At 40.2% G+C, this 23,535-nt stretch overlaps 1 protein-coding gene across 11 annotated transcripts in view; it reads right to left on the bottom strand.

The window, feature by feature from the left end:
• The window catches only part of SEMA4D (semaphorin 4D), a 99,676-nt gene that overhangs the window by 2,678 nt on the left and 73,463 nt on the right, over positions 1-23,535 (bottom strand). For 5 of the 11 annotated variants that reach the window (XM_054281204.1, XM_054281224.1, XM_054281195.1 and 2 more), the window contains 8 exons: positions 22,443-22,618; positions 22,159-22,315; positions 21,170-21,392; positions 20,632-20,747; positions 17,437-17,609; positions 17,159-17,202; positions 15,165-16,053; positions 13,078-13,226 (listed from right to left, as the gene is read on the bottom strand). In XM_054281204.1, the coding sequence (XP_054137179.1) occupies positions 13,166-13,226; positions 15,165-16,053; positions 17,159-17,202; positions 17,437-17,609; positions 20,632-20,747; positions 21,170-21,392; positions 22,159-22,315; positions 22,443-22,618 (1,839 nt within the window). In that variant the 3' untranslated portion in view covers positions 13,078-13,165. Of the gene's footprint in view, positions 1-1,702; positions 1,913-4,122; positions 4,145-11,037; positions 11,165-13,019; positions 16,054-17,158; positions 17,203-17,436; positions 17,610-20,631; positions 20,748-21,169; positions 21,393-22,158; positions 22,316-22,442; positions 22,619-23,535 lie in introns of those variants that run through there. The other 6 variants (XM_054281266.1, XR_008483271.1, XM_054281256.1 and 3 more) reach the window with 6 other exon arrangements.

Genomic DNA, 23,535 nt, shown 5'->3' with positions numbered 1-23,535 from the left:
ACTGCTGCTGATACAGGCCAGGAGCCATTGGCCTTCTTGGCCACCTGGACACAGCTGGCTCACGTCCAGCTGCTGTCACCAGCACTCCCAAGTCCCTTTCTGCCCGGCCACTGCCCAGCCACTCTGATCCTAGTCTGCAGCACACAAGGGGTTATTGTGTCCAAAGTGTGGCCACAACACTTGGACTTGGTCCAAGGCCCAGAACTTGGTCTTGTTGAGCCTCATATTGCTAGATTTGGCCCATCAATCCAGCCTGTCCATATCCCTCTGCAGAGCCCTTCTATTGTATTGATTAACACTCCCCCCTAACTTGGTATCTTCCTAAGTTTGTTAATGAAAGATTCAAACCCTCATGCATGTAAGTCTGTAAAAATGAACAGAACTGGCCCCAGCACAGACTCCTGAGGGACACCCCTGGTGACTGGCCCCAGCTGGATGCAGCACCATTCACCAGCACTCTCTGGGCCCGGCCATGCAGCCAGTTCCTAACCCAGCAAGGAGTGCTCCTGTCCAAGCCCTGGGCTGCCAGCTTTCCCAGGAGTGTGCTCTGGGACACAGTGTCAAAGGCCTTGCTGAACACAACAGGTACAACACCCTCAGCCTTTCCTGCATCCACCAGGCGGGTCACCTGGTCATAAAAGGAGACCAGGCTGGTCAGTCAGGCAGGACCTCCCCCTCCTAAACCCACTCTGGTTGGGTCTGATCTTTTGACCGCCTGTAGATGTCATGTCATTTCACTCAAGAGATCCTTATACTTCCTTACACTGGTAATTTTAAAAGGGCTATGTGGCTGCATCTTGGTCTATTTGCCAGCTTTTTTTGCAGAATGTAAGACTGATGGTGACATATTTTCTATTTATCTCTTGGGACAGTAGCAACAGTCATATGTTTTTAGAGCACAATGAGAGCCCCTCTGTCTGTTTTACATTTACAGGGGTTTGGTTGAGATGCTCTTAATTCTGCTTCTGAGACAGACTTCAAAGTAACTGGAGTGATTGCATGGCTTTTCTCTGTCATTGAAAAAAGAAGCATTGAACCTTCCTTGACAGACTCACATTTGGTATTAACCAGCTTCTTAATTTTTCCTTCATCTTGCAAATAAAATTCCTGCTGTTTTTTTAAAGACTATTCAGACCTTCTCTACACCTGTGTAAGGTCTCAAGCACTAATTGCAGCAGGCAGTCTTGATGCCACAAAATCCTGCAGCTGCTGAAGTTACTTAACTGCCCTCCTGCCTAGTTAGTGTCCAAATGGAGCAGATGGAATGACCTTGCTCAATCCAAACCATAAGTGGTTTACAAATCATGCAATTTTAAAAATCCAGCATAGTGGGGGCTTATCTTTACCATATGACTTCCTTAAGTCCTTATAAATTAAAGAATTTCTCTACATTACCCTGTAGAATTGTATCAGAGTACTTATTGGTAGCTCTCCATTACTCATCTGATCTTCAGGTTTTTTGAATTAGTTTATCAGGTTTTGGTTCAATTTCTAGATCATAACTGCTATTTTACATTAGTCCTTTGAGGGGGGGTATAGAGGAAGGAGTTTTTATGCTGCTAAATCCTTTCCATAAATGAAGTGCACACTAATAGAGAAGGCAAAAGTTACCATCTTCAGGTATGCACATTTTCTGGGTATTACAGAGCTTTACTCATATCAGGGTCGGGCCAAACATGGCATGCTCTCGAAACAAGCCTACCTTTATCTTCCACTGTGACCAGCACTTCTGATGTTGTGTTCCCAACTTTTGAGATGAATGAACATCTGTATTCTGTGTTTTCTGATACTGAATCTTTCACCCAGCTGAGAACATGTACTCTGCCATCAAGCAGCATGTGAGATTGCTCCGTGATGCATGCCTTCATCGTTTGTCCATTCTTCCTCCAGACAAAGTAGGAGTTATCTGGACCTGTGAAAATGTCAGGTTATTCTGTAAGAAAATAGAAGATGAGTCTTTGTAAAAGAAAACAAACCCCATCACGTCGAGATTAGGCTTAAAAACATAAATGGTTGATAGAAACGTTTCTTAGGTTTCTTCAGCTGAAATTCTGGGTACCAAAAACCTGGGATTGAGAGGAGCTAGCACAGGAAATTTAGGTTCAAGCCAAAGTTGAGGGTTTGTATTGAGGAATTCTGTGTGGATCTCACAACAGGGAACTTAGCACACACAGTAAGAGCCAGTGATGAACACTAGCACCATCTGCCTGTGCCAACTCCTGTAGCACCAGGACACACTGCTACTGCTGCCCAACCCAGGTTCTGGTTCAAAGCTGAAACCACCTGAGACATGCCTCGCAGGATCTGAAAAAAAGGCCAGGAGGGGAAAAGTTCAAGAACTCAGTGTGTCAAAGATACTGGAACTAGTAATGAAAGAGGAAGAACTGGAAAAAGCACAGAAACAGTAGGCACAGCAGGCACTTAAGCAGGACAGAACTTGAAGGAACCTTGGATCAACAACAAAGAGCAATCTAATTTTTTAGCTTTGTTACTATTATTTGTCTTAACCTGCAAGGGCAACATTTGAATAAATCAGAGATTGACAGTAGCCTGGAGGACAGAACAGCTGTTCCCAGAAAACTAGCTAGCAAGGTAGCTTGAAGTGCACTTGGCAGCATCAGAAGCTTTCCATTTTACAATACAGACATCTGGGCCAAGCTAAGAACTTGGTAATTCTTATGTTTAAAACATGACTATTTCTCCCTCTGGGCCTAGCATCCAGACTAGCCTTAGCAAGAGAAGATGTGAAGAGAAATTTGGGGTAAAAAGAAAATTAACTATGGCTGCAAATATCTTGAACAGAGTCTACTACAGCTTTTACTGTGAGCACTTCATATTGCAAGTTGATGTGGCATTTTTTCCCTAGAAAAATACAATTCTGTCATTAAGTTTTAGATAATCATGCAGGGAAAAAACCCAAATAGTTTTTACATTTGTGTACATATTACGTATTTGTAGATAGTAGACATTTTTACATTGTGTAAAAAGGAGATCATGGCAAATTCTTAATTCCTAAGTTTTATTTCCAAATCTCCCACAAATATGGACACATAAATTAGCAGTAAGGGTAAGTGTGAATGATAGAGGACATGATCTAGTTAAAGCATTGTAGAGTTCTCTGAGGGAAGTGGCACAGTCTGAAGGGCTGTCAGCAGCTCTAACAAAGCAGAAAGAGCAAGCACACACTGGACTGAAAACAGCTGGTCTAGCACATACCCGTTCTTTCCAAACGTGTTTTATGGATGTTTGCACTCATTCTACAGTTAACCGCAGATAGGTTACATATCACTACGTTCATGGGAAGTCTGGAACCAGGGACAAATTATTCAGTAACCTAAATCTGAAGTTGGAATTTGGACAAATGGGAGGAATGGTAAGTGCAAGCACAGCAAAAAAATCAAAATCTCTAAGTGCCATTTTAGAGACATGCAAGGCAGGAGCATGTTTAGTGCAGGACACTTCCCAAAACTTATTTCAAATGTACTATTCACACCAGAGAACCTGCTCTATTTTCTAGTGCTGAAGATCCCAATTGTGCTGGAAAATTGCCAGAATTTCAGCTTACATCCACATTTCACCAAGAGATTAAAATGCAGCAATTTCCTTATACATGAAATTTTGCAAGCTGTGTTGGTTCAGATTAGCCCCTTATGAAGTGCAGGTAGGCAATTTTACCCTTCCATTGTTTTTCTGTGCAGTCAGAAGCACTGGAAATCCCCAGAGATACACACTCATCCCCACTTACACTGGTTGACAGCAAAATTTAGATGCAAGCAGTACTCAGGGTTTTCCTGATCCTGTTTCAGTGCAGCTTGTTTCCAACTTTCAGGCAATTACCTTCTCTACTTTCATTTTCAGGATGGATCAATACAAAAAAAAAATACACTGTGACACAGTTTCATCTGCAAAAATTTTGAATCACATTTGTTAAATGCAAATTTTCTACAACTCTATGGTGAGAAATTCAGACTCCAATGTAATGGTTAGGGAAATAATTTTTGAAGCTAAAGGAAAATAATAAAAACATATACTCTGCTTTTTCTTAACTGTCATTATAATACAAATGTTTTTACATGTCTAGTGCAACCTTTAAAATACAAGTTTCTGACCTGATCTACTTACTTTGCCATCCATGTTAGGAATGCTTGAAAGATTTTAAGAAAGTCATTTTATTAAAACATAATATTCAAGCAGAGAATTAAACAGCACACCAGGACAGGTACATAAGTAACTATGTCTAAGCAGCCATGAAATACATTTCAAACAGTTAACTTCAAAAACATTGCTTCAATAAACTACACTAGTTACACATGATTAAATAAAATCAACTTCACCACCTTGATGATTTTAGAAGGGGAATTTAACAGTTATCAAACAAAAATACAAGAAACTTTGCATCATTATCTGAATTACCCTTTTCTTTGCATAAGGCCTTCAAAATTTCCAGTGTCTGTGGAAGCATTTGCTTCTTTCCCACACAGATTTAATTTTCTCTGTTTTCAGTAGTTTGAATGAAATGATAATGCCCAGGTAGTAATGGCCAGAGTTGCAATGGCCCTTGTAGTTTCTGCCAGCACAATGGGTTCTCTGATAAATGTCAAGTCAGGCTGGGTTACAAAAACCACATATTTAATATAAAGATGAGTATTTCTCAATATTTTCCATGAGACAAAAAATTCAACCACCATTGTTAGCACAGAACCACTGAAACTGCTTGTTATCTTCTACCCACAGTCTGAATGCATTCACTGGGTTATTGGTGTAAATGTGACCTAAGGTTAAAAGAATTAAGTAAATAAAACCAGACTGAAAGAACTGAAGTATACAGCTACAGATTCAGAGCAGCATGGGGATGTGCCCTGCTAAGCTGGACCAAATTAAGAATTTGCCATATACGCATCACATCCTAATAGACATGTGGTTTTCAAGACAGCTTGGAAACACTAATTTAAAAGAAGTAGATTATGGATCAAGCAGAGCTCAGTGACATAAGGCAGGGGGAGCAAGAGTGAGCACTGGCCATGCACTGCCATGTGCAGAGAGTGTGGAGACATTTCAAAAGCAGCCCAGTGAAGCTACCTTATAAAACCTGAGCTGTGCTACCACTGGTGGTGGTTCAGCACAAGGCCTCCCTCATTTCTAGAGGGTAGCATTTGAAGCTAGAAGGGTAGCATTTGAACAAGACTTCCCTACATTCATGAAAACACTTCCAAGACAGGAGAGTTAGTACACAAGCAGGAGCCATCAGAAAACCTACACTCCAGCTAATAATTTCTGCAAGTTGACAGCAAACTGAAATCCAGTGAAGATAATTGACAGGTATCCCAGAGAGAAATTCTACCAGGGTAACAAAAAGTCTTTTACACAAATTCCTATAATCTAGACAAAGAATTGCTATCAGAGGCTATCACAGGGATGGGAAGTTCAGGTTTACATAAAACCTCCTTTGTATAACCCAATACACATCAAAACCTCTTTCAAAGCTCACCACGTGCATCAGATTAAGAACGGCATCTGGATTTAATGCTTGTTATCAAGCTTGCGGCTTTGCAGAATTCTACTGAAGCAAACATCCCAGATTTCTGAAAACCAAGGTCATACAGGAAGCTTTCATCTGGAGCAGGGATTAAGTTTTAAAAAGGCACTACAATCTGGATGCAGGAAGGTTTTCTTTTAAATAGACATCAAAGTTAGGCCAGGAAGAGGTTAGCCAATCATTAATATGAAACATTACCACCAGCACTACTCAGTATGCAAATGAAAGATTTAGGGCTGGTCACAGTTTCTTGAGTTGTACCAGAATGAGTCACTGCTGCTGATAAGACACTGAATAATAAATCAGTATGAAGTGAAGCCATCAGAGGGAAGTTGATTGGAAAAGTGGGCAGAAAAAAATATTTAAATTGAGACAAGCATTTTAGCAGTTTTCTGAAAACAGAGTGCAAGTTACATAGCCTGTACCCCCTATAAACAGAGGTGCATTTTTTTGTACCTTCATTGGTTGGTGTTTGATTGTTACATCAGGGCAATTCATTCTAGAAGACAAGCTTGACAGCAATGGAAAAAAAGCCAGTAAGAAGCCAAGAAAACAGATCTCTCTGAAATGCCAGAGAATATTACTTCCAATATCAAGTGTTTCACACTGAAGAATGCATAAGGTCCTTCAGACACCTAGTGCTTCATTACATTACCCATCCCTTTGTGTAACATCAACACCACAAGCTGATGCAGCCTAATTATGGCAGATGAGAAGCAGGAAGTGCTTCCTATGGAACGTGAACCACATAAGAGCTGGAAGCAGCAACCAGTCACTAGAGGTGGGACAGAGCACCTACACTAGTGACTCTAGAGTAGGTGCAAGCAGGACACAGCATCCATCTTCTCAGAGTGGAATTTAAAAGCAGGTGGGGAACACAGCTGACTGCCCCATTGGAGAAAAATGCAATTTGTAATTGTTCATGCATTTATCTGCATGCTCACTGAGGAGTGTCCATATAAAGGTTTTGCAATTGGAACCTGGATAATAGTGGAAAAAAAAATCTGGTGAAGCACTAGTAAGCTAGAACCAGGGACTGTCACCAAAAACAAACAAACAAACAAAAAAAAAGGTTCTGCTTTCACAGTATGACAGAATTAACTAGGTTGGGAAAGCCCTTAGAGATCCTCAAGTCCCACCTATAACCTAACACCCCCCTTATCAACTAGAGCACAGCACTAAGTGCCACATCCAGTCTTTCCTTAAACATTTCCAAGGATGATGATGTATCTACCACCTCCCTGGGCAGCCTATTCCAATGCCAAATCACTCTTTCTCTGAATAACTTTTTCCTGATGTCCAGCCTAAACTTCCCCTGGCACTTTGTGTTTGCCTAAATATTTTTTGCCATCCTATCAGTTAACAAGGCCACTACAATAAGCTTTAAAATAAAGTGAGGAAAATTGGAGAAAATATTTTAGGGAGTAACATGCTCTCCAAAAATCACTTCTGTTCTCCAGAGAACACAAACTACTGCTTTTGCTTTGTCTGACAGGTAAATCTAGCAGGAAGATAACTGAAGAGATGGAAATGAGATTTTCATCTCCACTGTGGGGACAATGCACACAATATGCTGAGACAGTTCTGGCAGCAGTTTCTGCTGAAATAGTTTTAAAAAGATGACCACTTTGGTCTAAATTAGTACTCGGTTTATCACATCAATGGATTGTTAATTACAAGTCTATAGGCTGTAGCTCTCACGGGGAAGAAAAACAAGTGTATGTGGTAGTTAGGCTGCAATCCTGGCTGGCAGGGGGTAAAAAGATATTCTGAGGAAAACAGCATAAAATTGTGGTTATGGTCCAGATTCAAACCCATCACATCTCACTAGGCAGGGCTGGGAAATGCAGGTGCTCAATCATGGCCAGCGTGTAGCAGTCATTACCAGGGTACTGCTTCAAGCTGAGACATTACTGAATCAAGAGTTCCACATAGGCAGGGAGAAAAAGCTGAAATATTTATGCTGAACTGCAAAAAAAGAAAGGCTAAACTGGGAGGTCAGGTAAACTTCTGCAAACAAATGGTACAGAGAAGGAAATACACACCTAAGTGAATCCCTCTCCCTCCTGAGAGAAGACATCCCAAAAGGCATTTTGGTCTCAAAGCCCCCAGTGTGAAGCAAGCTTCTCCTTTTATTCAAACCTAAAAGGAGAAGCTTGTACCTTCATACAAAAGCTGGTGCAGATTCTGCTCCCTTGCAGTCTCCCAGAACTGTGTACATCAAATTCAAATGGAGAATACTGCCATTTTGTGACCCAGGCAGTTCATCTCTGCTGACAGTCTATGCAGCACCCAATCCCCAAGCAAGCTGAAAAGCTGAACTACACAACTGAACGAAGGTGCTTCTTCAGAGGTACTCCTGCACAGAGGCGCCAGCTCTTTGCCTTGGCCTCAACAGAATTCTTAACAAGCTGCTCTCTCAAAAGGGTGGCTTATTCAAACCGTCTGAGGGTAAAAACTGGTGAAAACCTGGGTTTTTTACCAGCGGAAAGCTCTGAAAACCATGCAAGGGCTTTGTTTCCCCAAGCCCTGTGCTGACACAAGATGCAGCAGCAAGCGTGCGTGGTGAGCGTACAGAACACCAAGGGGTGTGCACGGGACACGCTGCAGCAGGCGTGCGGCCACAAGTGTTCCACACACATTGCAACAGCTGGGACCACTGCCCGCTGCAGCTGCTAGTCCCAAGGGCACTGAATCTCCCAAGGTACTTCAGGGTCTTTCTTTATGTTTTGATCATTTGTAAACTATGAAAAGCCACACAACATGTTTCCCAACTGCACCTTATTACCCATTCTGCAGGAAAAACCTGTACGAGTGCAATCAGCTGCACACTGTGAAATGTAGGAAAACAATAAATTAATGAAATCTTCTGAGGAAAAAATCACAAGATGCTTTTGGTTCCACTTCGTTTTTTTCTTGCTCTCCTCTTTTTAAATTTGATGCCTGATACTTTTTAATTTGCCTTATGCTTAAATTATTTTCACATTGAACTTCTTCTAGTCTTTACTGGAAAACTAATATAAAGTTAAAACAAAACAAAACAACCAACCAAACAACAACAAAAAATCATCCCAAAAGCAACAACAATCAAAAAGGAAAAAAAAAACCAAAAAAACCAAAACTCGAAACAAAAAGGCCTTCTTGTTGCACACCTTTCCAGGTATTTCATACTGTGACCACAGTCTTTCTACATTAAACTGCACAACAAAGAAAAATTTTTACAAAAATGTTTCAAAATCTGATGCTGGTGCCAGAATTCAAGAATGCATCATCCTTGTCACTAATAAAAATTAATTTTCAATTTTATTACAGGAATCACTATAAAGCTCACATCAGAGCTCAGGTAACCGCAGCACTTACAAAGGTGTTTAATGCTGTTGGTTTTGCATGCAGACTTAGCTAGGAGGGTATCAGCAGGCCCCATGTCTGAAAAATGCCAGCATTGTAGTAAGAAAATTACATCCTAAGATAACACAATCTAAAGTACCAAAGGTATGTTTAATGTCTGTGAGTTTTATGCAAAATGGATCTGCAATATTTATTGAATTTTATAAAACTTCCAAGTCCTTTTCTGTCATATATTAAAGGAACAATCTTAATTTTTCAATTGGTTTTCTAAATGCATCCTAAATAATAATAAACATGTGGCATGTCAGAGATCTGCACACAGGAAAGGTTTGATAGTGCCATGGTGTTGTTAAGCAATGTATAATCAGTGCAAAAATAACTGAAAAAAAGAGGTAAAACCCACAAAATGACAAATTAATGGCTAAGAAATAACTAGCCAAATACAGTGAAATCAAATCAAATAGCACGTGATAAAAGGTCTGTTGAGGTGACAATTAATAAAGTGGGATATGAAATTGTTTAACAAGGTGCAAACTTGCCCACAGGAAGATTAAGCATACAGATTAAAGTCATGGTATTGCTTCATGAAAGCATCACTGCTCAAATCTCAAAATATACTGCATAAAAATTTGAAAATCTTCTAAAGTGTTGAAATATTTTTTCAGTGGATTGGTTTGTCCTAGAAGATTCAGAGCTTTTCCTTTCAAGGCTACCAATTAAACCATTCTCACATTTCAAAAACTAATATCGTATCTCTCCAAAGCTGTAAGGAAGAGCCACTTACCAACTTCAACTGGTTATAAAACACAAGTGTATGAAAAAGTGCTATTTGATATTGGTGTTCTTGTAAGAACAGAGAAGTAACAACCCAAGTAAAGTCAATTGTAAGATAGTGATATGCTGTAATGTAAATGCTGTCACATCACTCTGGACAGACACTCTTCCCAGCACAAAGAACATTCCTAGGCAGGCTCATTCTGCTCTGGCTGCTGCACACCTCCATGCCTCTCCTGACTGAGCTCTACACCACACCAGACCACCCCAGGGCACCACGGCTGATGCAATCATGCAAATGATGCAAAAAATCCTCTCCCAAGAATGAATTACTCATTTCCATGGGTAAGCCAGGCTCTGACAGGTGACCTCCTCCTCCTGAGGAAAAAAAAAATTCCCCACCCTTCTGCATGTCTTTCCTCTTCAGGCTCCACCGAAGAGGAATCTCTAGTGATCTACTTGCAATTATGGTTCTTGCAAGTTATGGATCTTTTCTTCCACAGATGTGGGAAACTTTCTTGTACTCCCAAAATAGCATAACCACAGGGAACAGGCATTGTACATGTTATCAGATACCCATCTCAGTATCTCCATGAAATAGTAACTCCTTGAAAGTGTATTTCCAAGTTCACAGAACTTTTATGTCGAAACTAGTGTTGGTTTTTTTTTTTTTTTTTTGCCAAGAAAGAAAACAATCCAAAATGTAAAATCTCCAGCTACAGATGAATCAAGGGAGGGTATCATCTTGACACCATGTACACACAGAGGCTTGATATGCAGGCGAAGTACAGGATTCTTCAGTGTTTGATTACAAAAGCATTTAAACTACTGCACAGCACACTCACCATATTTTAGTTTTGTCTGTGAAATTATGGACATGGAGATACTACTCTAAAGCTGGGGGAGGAGGTGCCAGTAAAGCATCTTCCAGCAAAACCAAAACTCTGGAAAAAAACCTGTTCCTACTATACCTAATTCCAGCAGAGCACACCAGAGAAATTATACAGCAGGTGCGTACACCACCGACTCACTGCCTCTCCCTGAACCAGACGGTGCAGTATTTTGTTCAATTTATCTGAAACTCACCTGAACTGCCTCTAAAAGTTTTTAAAATTCTGTAATGGGAGAGAAAACTTATATTAGAGAAAGTACACAGGAAACCTAATGTTTGCCCATTCACATACGGCAGACAGGTCTCTGGAGAAATGTGAGAATCTCTGAGGGAGCAGAGACAAACTGGGAGCAAATTTGCCAAGGGAGATTTATTCCTCCCTTTTCCAGAAGAGCAGGAGTATTCCATGCTTTTAAAAACTTATTTCTCAGAAAAAATATAGCAGTTTGCCACTAGTGCTGTTCGTGCTGTATCCACTTAACTTTACCTTATGGAAATGAGCCAGTTACAAGGTTGTAAAGACTTATCCCCAGACAAGCTTTCAGGTTAAAACATGTGGGATGAGTAAGAGATGAACAAAATAACTCACCAACTCCTGCTGAGTTTCCAGACAGCTTGAAACAGATATTTACAATTAAAAAAGGGAAGAGATTCAGCAATTCTGATAAAATAACAATTAAGTTAGAAACTTAATTAAAAATAGGCTTTGAGGTTTTACTGGATGATGTGGCAATCTATGTATTTGCATCATACAATTACTGATGCCATATCCTTTCTTGCAGACAACCAGGCACAACGTTTAACTCTCTGCCAGTCTTACTTAACCCTTTTGCTCCTTGCAAACACATTTTACCTTATATTCATAGCCGAGAGAAATCATGTTCCACTAAAGCTATGTTGGTATAAAGAAATATCAACTGACATTGGACAAATTTGAACAAATCCAAAGAGAGACCTTCCTTGCAAAAGCAATTGTTTAGCCACCCCCACTCAAGATGAATTCATACATCCTCATGTGCAGGACCCAGAAAGATGCAAATATTTGCACCAGTTCTGTGTGCTGGTCTGCATTTGGTGGTTTGCTTTTTAAATCAAGAGACTGAAATCGTTAATTCTGGGTAAGAGAAGAGTGTGATGTGTCAGCCAATTGCCTTGCTTCCCAAAGGGAGCAAAAACTCTATCCATAATACAAAGTTCAGTCCTTCCCTGCTTTGACAGGCATTAGAAGCACTTCCATAGCTGGGTCACCTTGGCCCCACCCTGTGCCATTTCTGTATCCTTTGGATTTCAGGGGGTTGTTTAGAGTTTCTTCCAGTATTCACCCCCTACACCTCCTGAGGAATGAAGCCCACATGCTGACTTTAGGACACTGTACCTTCCTTCCTAAATTGATTACTAGGGCAAACACAATTACTGACAACTTTTAAGAGCAGCATCAGCATCACGTTAAGATGGGCACTGCTGAATGAAAAAAAGTAATTCTAAAATGAAGTCTAGGTCTGTAGCACAATTATCAAACTGTTTAAATCTTCTGTGCTATTGTAACTTTTTTTTTCATAGTGGACTACCAAGTTTCCGAATTGCCTATTGCAAAAGTGAACAAATTACTGCTGAAAAGTGCTTTCCAATCTGAATGATTCTAGTCTGTGAAAGAGCCTTCATCCCACTGTTGTTCCTTTTAGCCATGGAAATACAAATAGTGCCTTTGTTAAGATCTATGCTAATAAAGACTTAAGCATTTTGATCTGCTTCCATATAACACTAACGGAGATGCCAATACGGAACAACACTACTTTTTATATTCAATCTATACACTTTCTTCTTTTAAAGAAGAAGATTACATACAAGACCTGTTTTGATCCATTAAATCATACTTAGTTTAAACCAACAATTACAAATTGTAATTTGTAACAATCCAAACAAAAACTGGGGAAAAAAGCTGAATTGCAGTGAAAAAAAAAACTTTGTCCTCCTGCACACCTCAGATAATATATCTGCTATAAAATGGAAGTTATTACTGTATGTACTTCACCACTTGAAATAAGATGGAAAAAGAAATGACTGACCTAGTCCACAAAACATGCCAAGTTCAAATTCAGTAGAAGTGCATTTCTTAAACTGCATACACTCTGACAACGAAAATATCTGGCTGCTAAACATCCATATGCAATCCTGATTCACTGGATTCCTTCAGCATGCAAGTGAGCCAAATAAAATCAACTGCTGATCAACACACTGAAGTGATTGCTGAAACCAGAGCCTCTGTGATACAGCATGGTACTCGCAGTGACTTATTCTTGGTAGGAGCACATTAGCACCCTGATGCATGTTGGCATCCTGATACCGCCTCTCTTTGTTCTTGTTTTCCCCCCACCCCCAAACATCACAAAAGTTAAGATTCATACATGGTGACATAGCTAAACCTTTAATGCAGAAAGTGCTGGCTTATACAGGGGTCCTCCAACTTACCTGTGGCTTGGCAGAAGAGGTGGAAGGGTCCCCGGACACTAACATGCTGTGCCTGGTCACTTAGGAAAGGTGGCAACAACATGACCTTTACAGGGTCTTTGCTAGACCAAACATCAGGCTGGGTACTGGTGGGTGAAGGAGGTGAATCACTTCCCACACAGGACAAAAAGGAGGTACCAGTAGGAGGGAAAGGTATAGGAGATGAGGCTGTGTGACAGAAGAGGACAGAAAAGAAAGTAAAAGGGTACTAAGGAAAGAAGTTGTAAGAAATACATCACACAATGAAGAAATAATGCAAAAAAACAAATGAGTTTTAGAAAGGTAAGAGGAAGTGTCCCTAGGCCTCAGGAGAAGAGCACTTTCCTCCTTCTCCCATGCTGTTTTTCTCCTGTCCTTCCCACCTCCCCACCCTGGGTTATAAAACCCATTTAGTTGAAGCTGAGAGGCTGCTTCAAATTAATTACAAAGTTTTTACATTCCCCCCAAGGAAATCACAAGGAACATTAGTGCTTGCCAAATGGAAAGCACTGTGTCACTGTGTCACATTTCAGAAAAGCCAAGATGTAATACAATTTATTTTAATATTTATTCTGTTATATGTACATAATTAAAAATAGAAAAATAAAACCAAACTGAATCTTATAAAATATAAACTGTTTACACTAAGATGGTCTAAATTATGTTTGCATGAAGGTTCAACACAGAAAAGCAGCCCAGGCATACTGCTATTTACTGTTAAAATGTATTCTACTTCTAGCAATATTTACAGAACAAAGCAGTGAGAGGAACAATTCTTCAGGACTGTACTGCACACATAAAATGCTTTTACAGACAAACAGTGCTGCTGTGAACCAGGCTGAGAACAAATGCACACTTTCACGTTAGCAGGAATGATTCACATAAACAGTTCAAAGGACTGATTGTTTAAGCAGCTCCAGTTTCAGTCTCCAGTTGCACAGGAGAGTGAAGGTATCATCCAGAAAGGGTGACGCTGCAAGAATTTGTCACAAAAAGAAGCTGAGTTATTTCTGAATCTGAAAAGAAGAAAAAAAATCAGCAACGTTTTCTCATCAGGCTGTGTCCTAACAGTCCATTCCAGTGAGTCACCAGCTGAATTGTTGGGAGTTAATTCTTCTTGATTCCTGTTTTGCTTCCACAATGCAAGAAACCTCTTTCCTTGTCACTGCTAATTGACAGTTGCTTGCCTGTACTGTTCTATAAACTAAAGAAAAAAAAAAAATCCAGTTTTGTATAGAAAATAAAATGTGACTATGTCCAGCTGGCTGGCTGGTGGGGGGGAGGAAAAAAAAACTAAATAAAAAGAGAAAAAAAAAAAAAAAGAAAAGCATTTGTTTCCTCCTTCCCCATTCCCCACTTACTCCATGTTTTGTACTGATATTGTTGTACCTACATTTCTAGAAAGCAGCAAAGAAAAGAGCCTTTAAACAAGATTATCCCTGAGTCTTACACAAATCAAGGCAATGCTATCCCCATTATACCTTAAAATCTAAGATACTTGTAGAGCAGTTAAAAAAATTAACTTTAACCAACTAAAGATACCTAGTGTGCCAAAACAAAGCATAAAACTAAAAACAATCACTAGAAGCAAAGAAAAAAAATGTCCCAATCTGGACAAAAGTCTATAATTTACCAATCTGATAAACTAAACTCAATTTCCAATTTGGAATTAAATGAAACTAGATCTTTTTTTAATGGCAACTAAAAATATGTGAAGACTGAATTACTTTTTAAAGCCAACTGAATTATGAAGTTACTTTTCCTCTATCGAAGTATATGGCCAAAGAACAAGCAAGTAGCTTCACTAGAGCAAAGTGCTCAGTGGGGGGGAAAACTGGGAATAAACAAGTGGTGATCTGAAACTGGCCATTTGAAAAAAAACAGAAAAAAAGACAGTACAACACAAGATGCTATGGTCTCCAGACAAGTACATCACTTCTCTAATCTGCTGAGATCTGAACGAAAATTGGCTTGCTGTACAGCTTAAGCATGTGACCCCTGCCATGGCTTAGCTGTCACACCCAGGCTCTCCGTGCTCAAATAGCCAGCCACAGGAGCACAGCTCACTTCCGCCGCCGAGAGGGACCCGGGCTCCCTCAGTCCCCCTCCACGTCCGAGTCGGCGTACTTGAGCTCGCACTTGACGTCGAAGGGCTTGTCCTTGGCCCCCTCGCGGGAGGCCTGCGAGTCCCCAGCCTGCAGCTGGCTGTTCCCACAATCGGGCTCTGTCTCGTAGCCGGTGTCGTGCGCAGGCTTGGGCTGCTCCCCGCTCTGGTGGCTGACGCTGCCCTGCTCCACCAGCGTCTCTTTCACACTTTGCTCGCAATCAGAAAAATCTGACTTCGTTTTCTTCTTACCAAGCAGCATCACAGAGCGGAATTTCAAGCACTGCCCTGGCAAGTAGCCTTTGTAACAGTTGTAGGAGAGCAGGCACAAAAAGAGAATGAAAAAGAAGAGGAAGAGAAACATCAACAGGAAGTTATCATTTGACTTGAGGAACATTGTCTTTTCCGGGACTGCATCAGGAATTGAATTGAAGAGCTCGGTGTTGGAGGCTACACTTGTTAGGACAGGGCCAATGGGCTTTGTTAATATCCTTACTGTGGTTACTGGTACCATGTGAGTGGTTGAGATGTGAGCAGTGGACCCCTCAGTTGACACAGCTGACACTTTTGGCACATCACTATTACCTTCTGTTGGTGCAGCTGTTGCAGTGGGGCCCACCGTGGTATGCTGCATTTTTTTCAGTTCCAAAACATGCTTAGCCAGCACTTGGGAAAATTTTTTATTTTTCACTTTTTCTTCTGACAAACATTGGTAAACACCACTGTCTCCTTCTGATAAATTGAAGATGAGCAGTGCCTTCTCCAGCAGACGGTACTTGGGACTCTCCACTCTCAGCACATCATCTTTGAACTTCCAAACTACCTGTGCCAGATTGGACTTTTGAGAACACTTGAGTTCTGCTGTGCTCCCATGCTTGAATGTATGCTGTAGGGGATTCTCTCTTACTTTATCTGGAACATCAAAATAAATGTGCAGAGTATCAGCAATGATTCCAGTTTGCTCTAATCTGTACAGCTTCACCAGACTGTTTTACAGTCTTACTGGAAGCATGAAGATTATGGCATTCACCTCACAAGACCAGGTGGACAGCATGCAAGAATCCCAGTAGAATACCAAGCTGCACGTGGAACATCAAGACAAACTAAGAGACAGGACACCTCAACTCTAAGACAGCCTCACTTCTAGATAAAGGTGAGACCTCACTGATCCACAATTGAGCGTGCACCTGAGAAGTCACTATTTGGGAAAGATACTGTACTTGGTCTCACCTTATATCTAATCAGTGCATTTTAAGTAAAGTAGCAACTACAAAGTATCCAAGAGGAAACTGAACTAGGAACTCTCTTCTGAAAAAAAGGATATTTGCATTTATGGCACACCTGCAACTTATGGCATCCCATAAGTTAATTAAAAGAATAAAAAGCAAAGCTCTCATGGCGGTCCACACTTTGCTTGGATTATAAATAAAAAGTGAGTAGACATCAGACTCTTAAGAGCTTTTTCAACTTGCAGCTATAATCTCCTGTAACTCTACTCCACTTTATGATCTCCTTCATCTGGTGGCCGCAGCACACAGGACAAAGAAAGGACCTGTGGCTACTTGCTTTAAAGCACTATGAAAGGTACTTCACGCTGCTCTATATCATGTTCTAAGTTCCCCCTCCCTTTTCACCATAAAACCAGCTTTTTTTTCAGAACAATTTAATCTGATCTAGCAGCAATAACCAAGCACTTGTCAAAGCTCACAGTAGAATGTCAAATGCTGCATCAAAGAGACAGAGGCCTCTGCATTAGAAGTACTTCTGGTATTGCTTTCATTCACAAGTCACTGTTGAGGTGCCCCCATTCATTTCAGGGGGTTGTGCACTGCACACTGAAATGCATACAAACACAGACAGTTTTTAAGACAACATGCAGGTTGTACAGATGCTCAAATATTCAAAGCAGAATCCCATACCTATTACAATGTAAATGAATGTCCAGGTAATCACAAAAACAAAACTCTCTCACCACTCCACCTAGACATATGAAGGAGCTCTTTGAAGACTGACTCACCAGAACAAGAAGATGCATCTCCACCTATGTTTTGAATCCAGTTCCTGTAAAAGGAAGTTCAACCATTACAACTTCAAATCTTGTTTTCTAAAGTCTGCCCATCGCCTTGTATTAATAAGGATCATCTAAACAGCAACAGCAGACATAAATGGATAGGAAAAAGTCTGTATTTGAAAACATTCAATTTCTAAAATTCCAATTAGAAATTGGAAATTAGAAAATTCCAAGACTGATTACATATTGATTGCAACTGTAAGGTCATCAAAGAATACTCTTACCTTTCCATTTCACCTTCTTTAAAAATATCAATGCAGGAAGCTTCAAGTGGTTTCCAAGCACAGTAAGGATCCCTCGCTAAAACACAGTCAACACAAGTGGTATACTTGTCACAAAATGCCAATGGAGACTGCACCACACCAGAATTTGAACCAGCAAAGAGGTATCTTCTGCCCTAAAGAAAACAAAGCACAACAAAAAAACATCACAGCCAATCACTTGTTCAAACCCAAACAACCCAATTCATGGACCAATTTAAGTGTTATTGAAGAGCAGCATACATACAGCCTTTTTTGTAAAAAGTGGTGCCTCAGTAGAGTAAGCATTTGATTAGCTTTTGTCTCTACAAAGTTGTCTTGGAAATATTGCAGCAATGCTGAAAAGTGCAAAAAGACAACAAAAAACTGGAACAGGTATGCGGAAAGTAACCATGTCTAACTACGACTTTATCCATTTTCCCAGAAATATTAATGCAATAATCCTTCTGTGAGGTAAGGCAAGGCTGCCACGCTGGCACATGCAATACAGGGCAGGCAGTAGGGCTGATGTGATAACCCAAAGCAGCCCTACTGCCTTCAGCACTTTAGCCAGCCAATCTCTGCAGCCACATCAGCATCATCCTTGTGAGAGTCAAACACTTAAGAAAGAACACTGGTGGTACTCAAAGGAAACAGCACTGGCAAGACACAGAAGACAGGGGAAAAAATCACAGTGGCTATTGGAACCACTGCTCCCAGGGATCCCAAAGCAGTCTGACTCTGAGCACAGCAGGAAGAGACCACGCTCATCCTTATTATAAAAGGTAAGCAGCTGCTGTATCTCACTCGTCTGCTCTAGAGCTCAAGGAAAATGATAGCTAAAGGTACACTGTGACTTTACATACTGTCAGGCAAAGCTCAAAAAAGGGATGTGCTGCAGTGCTCAGAGAAGGAAGTCTACAGTGTTGGAGACTTACAACTTCCTAGGAAAAGCTTCCCATTCTGCTCAAAGATTCCCACTGTGCACCAAGCACTGCTCACACTCTCGTGCTCTGCTGGATTACACTGCAACAGTGCAACACTGCTCATGGGTTATAGTGTCTTGGCATGCTTCCCAGCTCATACATCCAAGATTCCAGGGAACATGCAGCAAGCTGAGCAAACCATTTTTAAAAAAATCCAGACACACCTTTCAGTTAAGCAGGAGTTAAGGGGATCTGCTGTAGGCTCATCTGACTGCCCACCCTCCACACACTATGGGAAGAACCTACAGACTACTGAAAAATGCTTTCAGAAAGGACTGTGATTCCAGAGTCCTTTCTGAGTATAAAGCCCACCATTAGGGTAATTATTACCCTTCTGTGATTAGTCCAGTACTGTGGGATGCCATGAAATGTAACACGATACCAGCTCTGCAATGGACATCAGTAGCCACTGACTGTGGAGGCAGAAACTTGTGTTTTCAGGCTGGGAAGCAGCAGGAATCCCTGCCGGGGTGGTACTATGACTATACAGTTACCATGACTTTGGCAGCTGACCCAAACTCCCATTCCCCATCACTGAAAAGGACCTCTGGTTTTATGGGAATGTACTGGGCAGCTGAGTGTCAATGAGTATGTGGCACCTGGACCCAGAGTGAATAAATTTCAATGCTGTTATTCCTACAGCAGCCTTCCAAGTGTGTGCTGAAATTGCTACATGATGTGTATTTGTATCAGGCTTAATGCCCATCTCTTTCTCAGCACTGCCCTCAAATAGGCAAATCATAATTAAGCCAGTGTAGGAATGATTCCACAATTAAAAGAACAGGTATTAGCATATATATTGGAAGAGCTATCAATTACTATCTTCTGTGACAGGGCAAATGCCAAAACTCCCTGACAAAGCAAGTAGCTTGAACCATTTTTGCAGATAAAGCAAGTATTTTGTGTGTGCACACGCGCGTATGTGTGTGTGTGTGTGTGTGTGTGTATATATATGCACACACACACACAAATAATACATATCTGCAGAGATGTATACGTGAGTTGTCAGTGTGATATATCATACAAAAATAATACAATTATACTTACAGAAAACTAAGCACAGGCATTTTAATCCTGCTTTCCATTTGTCTAGCAAAAACATACTCTGTCCTTTCTTTTTATTATAAGCATGAAAGGATAAATAAGCATGCAGAACGAGCTTGTAAAAATTATGACATAAAGCTGAGCTGATCGTGTTGACATTCAAAATTTTATTAAATCACACAAAAATAAAAGTTGTTTCAAAGTATTCCTAAGTCCCTAAGCTGCAGAGCACTTATGTATGGATCACTAGGTAGCTACTGAATACTGGTATTGCTACTAGATACTTCAAAAGAGGCATTCAATCTTTATGAAACCCAGAAAACCTCACTGATACTGATGCTACAAGTGACTTTAGGCATAGACAGATATATTCATGGATGTGAAGGTCTGAGCAAGTAGGGGCAGAAACCTAACTCATTAACAAATTACACGCAGTGACCATTCTACTATCCAAAAGCACCCTAGGATTAAACCAAACAACTGATAAACAGTGCAGGACATCTGCCAGGTTTGGAGTGTGCAGCAGCTCTTGTGCCATGCAGCTGGAGCTGCAGCTGGCATCCCAGTGGGCAAACAGGACCTCACCAGAGGTCCTCACCCACAGCTGCAGCAACGGGACTGCTCTCATGACACCATCAGCATGCAGGAGCCCGCAAGATTTGGGACAGCAGAAGTCAATTAACTACACAATTATGAGTTCCTATGCTTGAAGACTGTTCTCTATTCTTAGGTCTATTTCCTCAGAACCACACACCACTCCTCTGCCAACCTCAATCCCTGGGATTTTTCTACACAAATCTGCAGTGGCCACAAGGGGTCGGGTTTTTTACATCCCTGCAGAACTGAAATTAGTTTCTTAAAAACACCTTACAGTTTCCTGCTTCTGCACACAGAAACAAGTGAAGACCTGCATACCCGTGCTCCTCAAGCCATTCTCTATGTCTAAATAACTCCAGAAGCTTACCACCTACCAAACATATTGAAATGCAGCAGGCAATATGTGAGTGCTGCAGCATGATAAATTACAAATGCAGCCTTTGGCTGGCTCTATGCACAGCATGGTCTCTTGTCACAAGGTCACAAAGTGGTGCAAAAGAAGTTTTATGAAAGAACAAAAGGAGATAAATGCTATGACGCTTATACCACTCACTGTTTTGGACGAAAGCAAGAGAGTTTGGACTGGTTCAAAATTTGGAAAAAGCTGTGTTTCTTCAATAATATGCATTCCATTTTCATAGCTGATAGCTTTGTGCAGGGCTCCTCGATCTGAAACAAAAGAGCAATGTGTTTAAGTAAGATCTTTGAAATTAAAAAAAGCATGAAAAAGTCCTTCACAACTGCTGTAAGTTGTCTCAATAATCTGCTTGTTGTTTAGCAAACAACTCTGTGTCAAAGGCAATCATTAAACTTGCCATCAGGACTTCTGAGCAGGAAATAACATTTTAGGGCACAGAATGACCAGCTGGTGATTATAATTGTGTAGTTTTGCTGAATTCACTGAAGCTCGGCAGTTTTTTTCCTGCAATACTTTTTCAAAGCATCCAAGATTGTCCCGTTACTGTGACACCTTACTTTTTTTCTTACACCAGCTGCTGTAAAAGCCCTGTAAATATGGAAATCTCAAGAGTTTTTCTAAGAAAACTTAAGAATCAGTGCATCACCAAAAACAGGTGTTCTGCAGAACTCACCTGTACCGATGAACATAACATCATAGATGGTGCCATTGAGTGCTCTGACTCTGTCAACTACAATCTGTGTATACTTCACATCTCGCTTTACTAGGCGAGGTCTGTCTCCCATTGGGGTCACTGAGTCATCCATTAGAGGATGATCTTTAACAAACTGCAATGTTTTGTCTGGTAAATTCAGAGAACTCATGTAGTTTGATGCTCTGGCTTCATTGTTTATACACTAGAAGAGGGGACAGGGAGAGGGTGAAAAAGAAAAAAGAGAACTAAATTGCATCATTTACTTGTACAAAATAAAGACAATTAACTGCAGCTGCACACATTTTCTTCTGCACATTATTTTGGCCAGTAACCACACCTGTACACAATACTCATTGCACCAAGGAAGGTCCTCAGACCTCATAGCACTTTGATGTGCTAATCCCTGGGCTTTGGACTAAATTTTTGTTTGGATCCAAAATGTATTTTAGGACAATATTCCTTCTATGCTCTCATGCACCTTCAGTACTTTTAACCATCACCTCTTTCAGCATTAGCAACAGTATGCCTATAAGGAACATAAAGAAGTAAAAAAAGTCTGACCCACTTTTTTAGGAAAATTTGAGTGTGCAGAGCAGTGCACCAGATAAACAGGCTGATTTTACTGAGACAATGCAATAGTTGCTACACTTCCTTCCATCTGAACAAAAAGTGTATGATGTTGCTAGTGTAAACTGCAACACACTATTTCACAATGAGAAAATTATTAACAAAATAGTGAAATACAAAACTAGCAAACAACTCCAAATTAAAAAAACCCAAAACCCAAAGACTTTGATTCCCAGATAAAAAATTCAGAACATATCACTTGAGTGATATGTTAATATCCCATTAAGTTTTTACAAGAAGTAACCAGGTGAGGGCAAACATTAGTAGGTTACTAGTATTCCCTAGTCTGTTTCCTGCTGAGCATTGAAAAAGTCGTGAGATCCAAGACTACAGAAACTTACCGCACCAGGTCGAGGATTCGGAATTTCCCCATTGTATCGCACCCACTTTGTATGGGACTGTTCCACTGTAGCACTCTGCATGTATTTTCCTTTTGAGAAAACCTCTTCTACAGTAGACAGATTGTATGCACACACTGCTGACAACCCCACATTATTCCTATTAATTCAGGAAGAAATTAGGAAAAAAACAAAACCCAAAAAAACACAGGAGTAATTATCATTTTCTTGTAGTAACCAATTGAGATGAAAGGTACTTATCCAGGAAAAGGCTATAACACACTTACAGCTGTGGGGTGAAGACTCCATATATCACTGGTTCCTTCAAAGTCGGAGATTTGAGAATAAAAACATCATTGATAACATTGAAAATTAAATTCTTATCAGGGATGGTACAAATCAGTCTGGCCTTGAGAAACGAAGTCCATTTCTTTTGCAAGGTCCTTAATCCTCCTTGGTCCCTCTTATGGTATTAAAAAAATAAAAAGGTGTTTGTGAGGAGAGCTAGCAGCATTTTTGCACTTAAGAACCACTGCTATATAGCATGCAATTACTAAGCCCTGGTGCTTTACAATACTTCATCTACAACCATATCAATAAATGTAAACACATTCACATACAAAACAGTATCAAAGCCACAGGAAAATTGGTTCAACAAAAATATTGAAAAATTATTTCTATCACACATACAGGGAAGATGAAATATGAGAGAATATGAGAGTTAATGGAGAACTATACTTCAGCATCACTCAGAAAAATTGAGATGGACAATGCATCAATAGGAAAAAAGTAAAACAAGCATGGAAGTACTATACTGTCCTTTAAGAGAAATGCATAATACTGCATTTGTTTGGTGACATCAAAACTGATTTAAATTCTAATGCTGCAATATGCCTTAAGACTTGACTGACACTGATCATTTCATTAGAAGAAATCCAGCTATGGTTTAATCCTGCTAGAAGTTACCACCTTTATTAAGGATTTGCAGGTACCAAGGCTTAAGTTGAGATATATTGACTAGAAATGTATTTCAAAATATTTGATAATTGAGCTGTAGAACTGATATTTGCCTTATAAAAAGTCATACTGAAACAGTATCAATATTTCCATTCATTATCCAATTGTGTAAGCAATGTATTAAAGGCAATCTGCAAAATTTATTAAGTATACATGCTTACAATGAAGTATAAATGCTTATAGACTTGCAATCCGTCACTGATTTCTATTTCAAACAACAATCTGAAATATATAACAATATAATAAATGAAGCTCTCATATTCCACAATATTCCTCTTTTAAAGTGTGCACACTGTCAGGGGGCAGAATGCCATAATAGCAAGCCCCATCTAAACCTGCCTCCAAGCTCCTTGTTTAATGTAA

This window comes from Melozone crissalis, unplaced genomic scaffold (genome assembly GCF_028551555.1).
Source record: "Melozone crissalis strain CALT ecotype California unplaced genomic scaffold, PUWL_Pcris_2 ptg000005l_1, whole genome shotgun sequence".
In the NCBI taxonomy this organism is placed as follows: Eukaryota; Metazoa; Chordata; class Aves; order Passeriformes; family Passerellidae; genus Melozone; species Melozone crissalis.
This window is presented reverse-complemented; position numbering and strand designations above follow the sequence as displayed.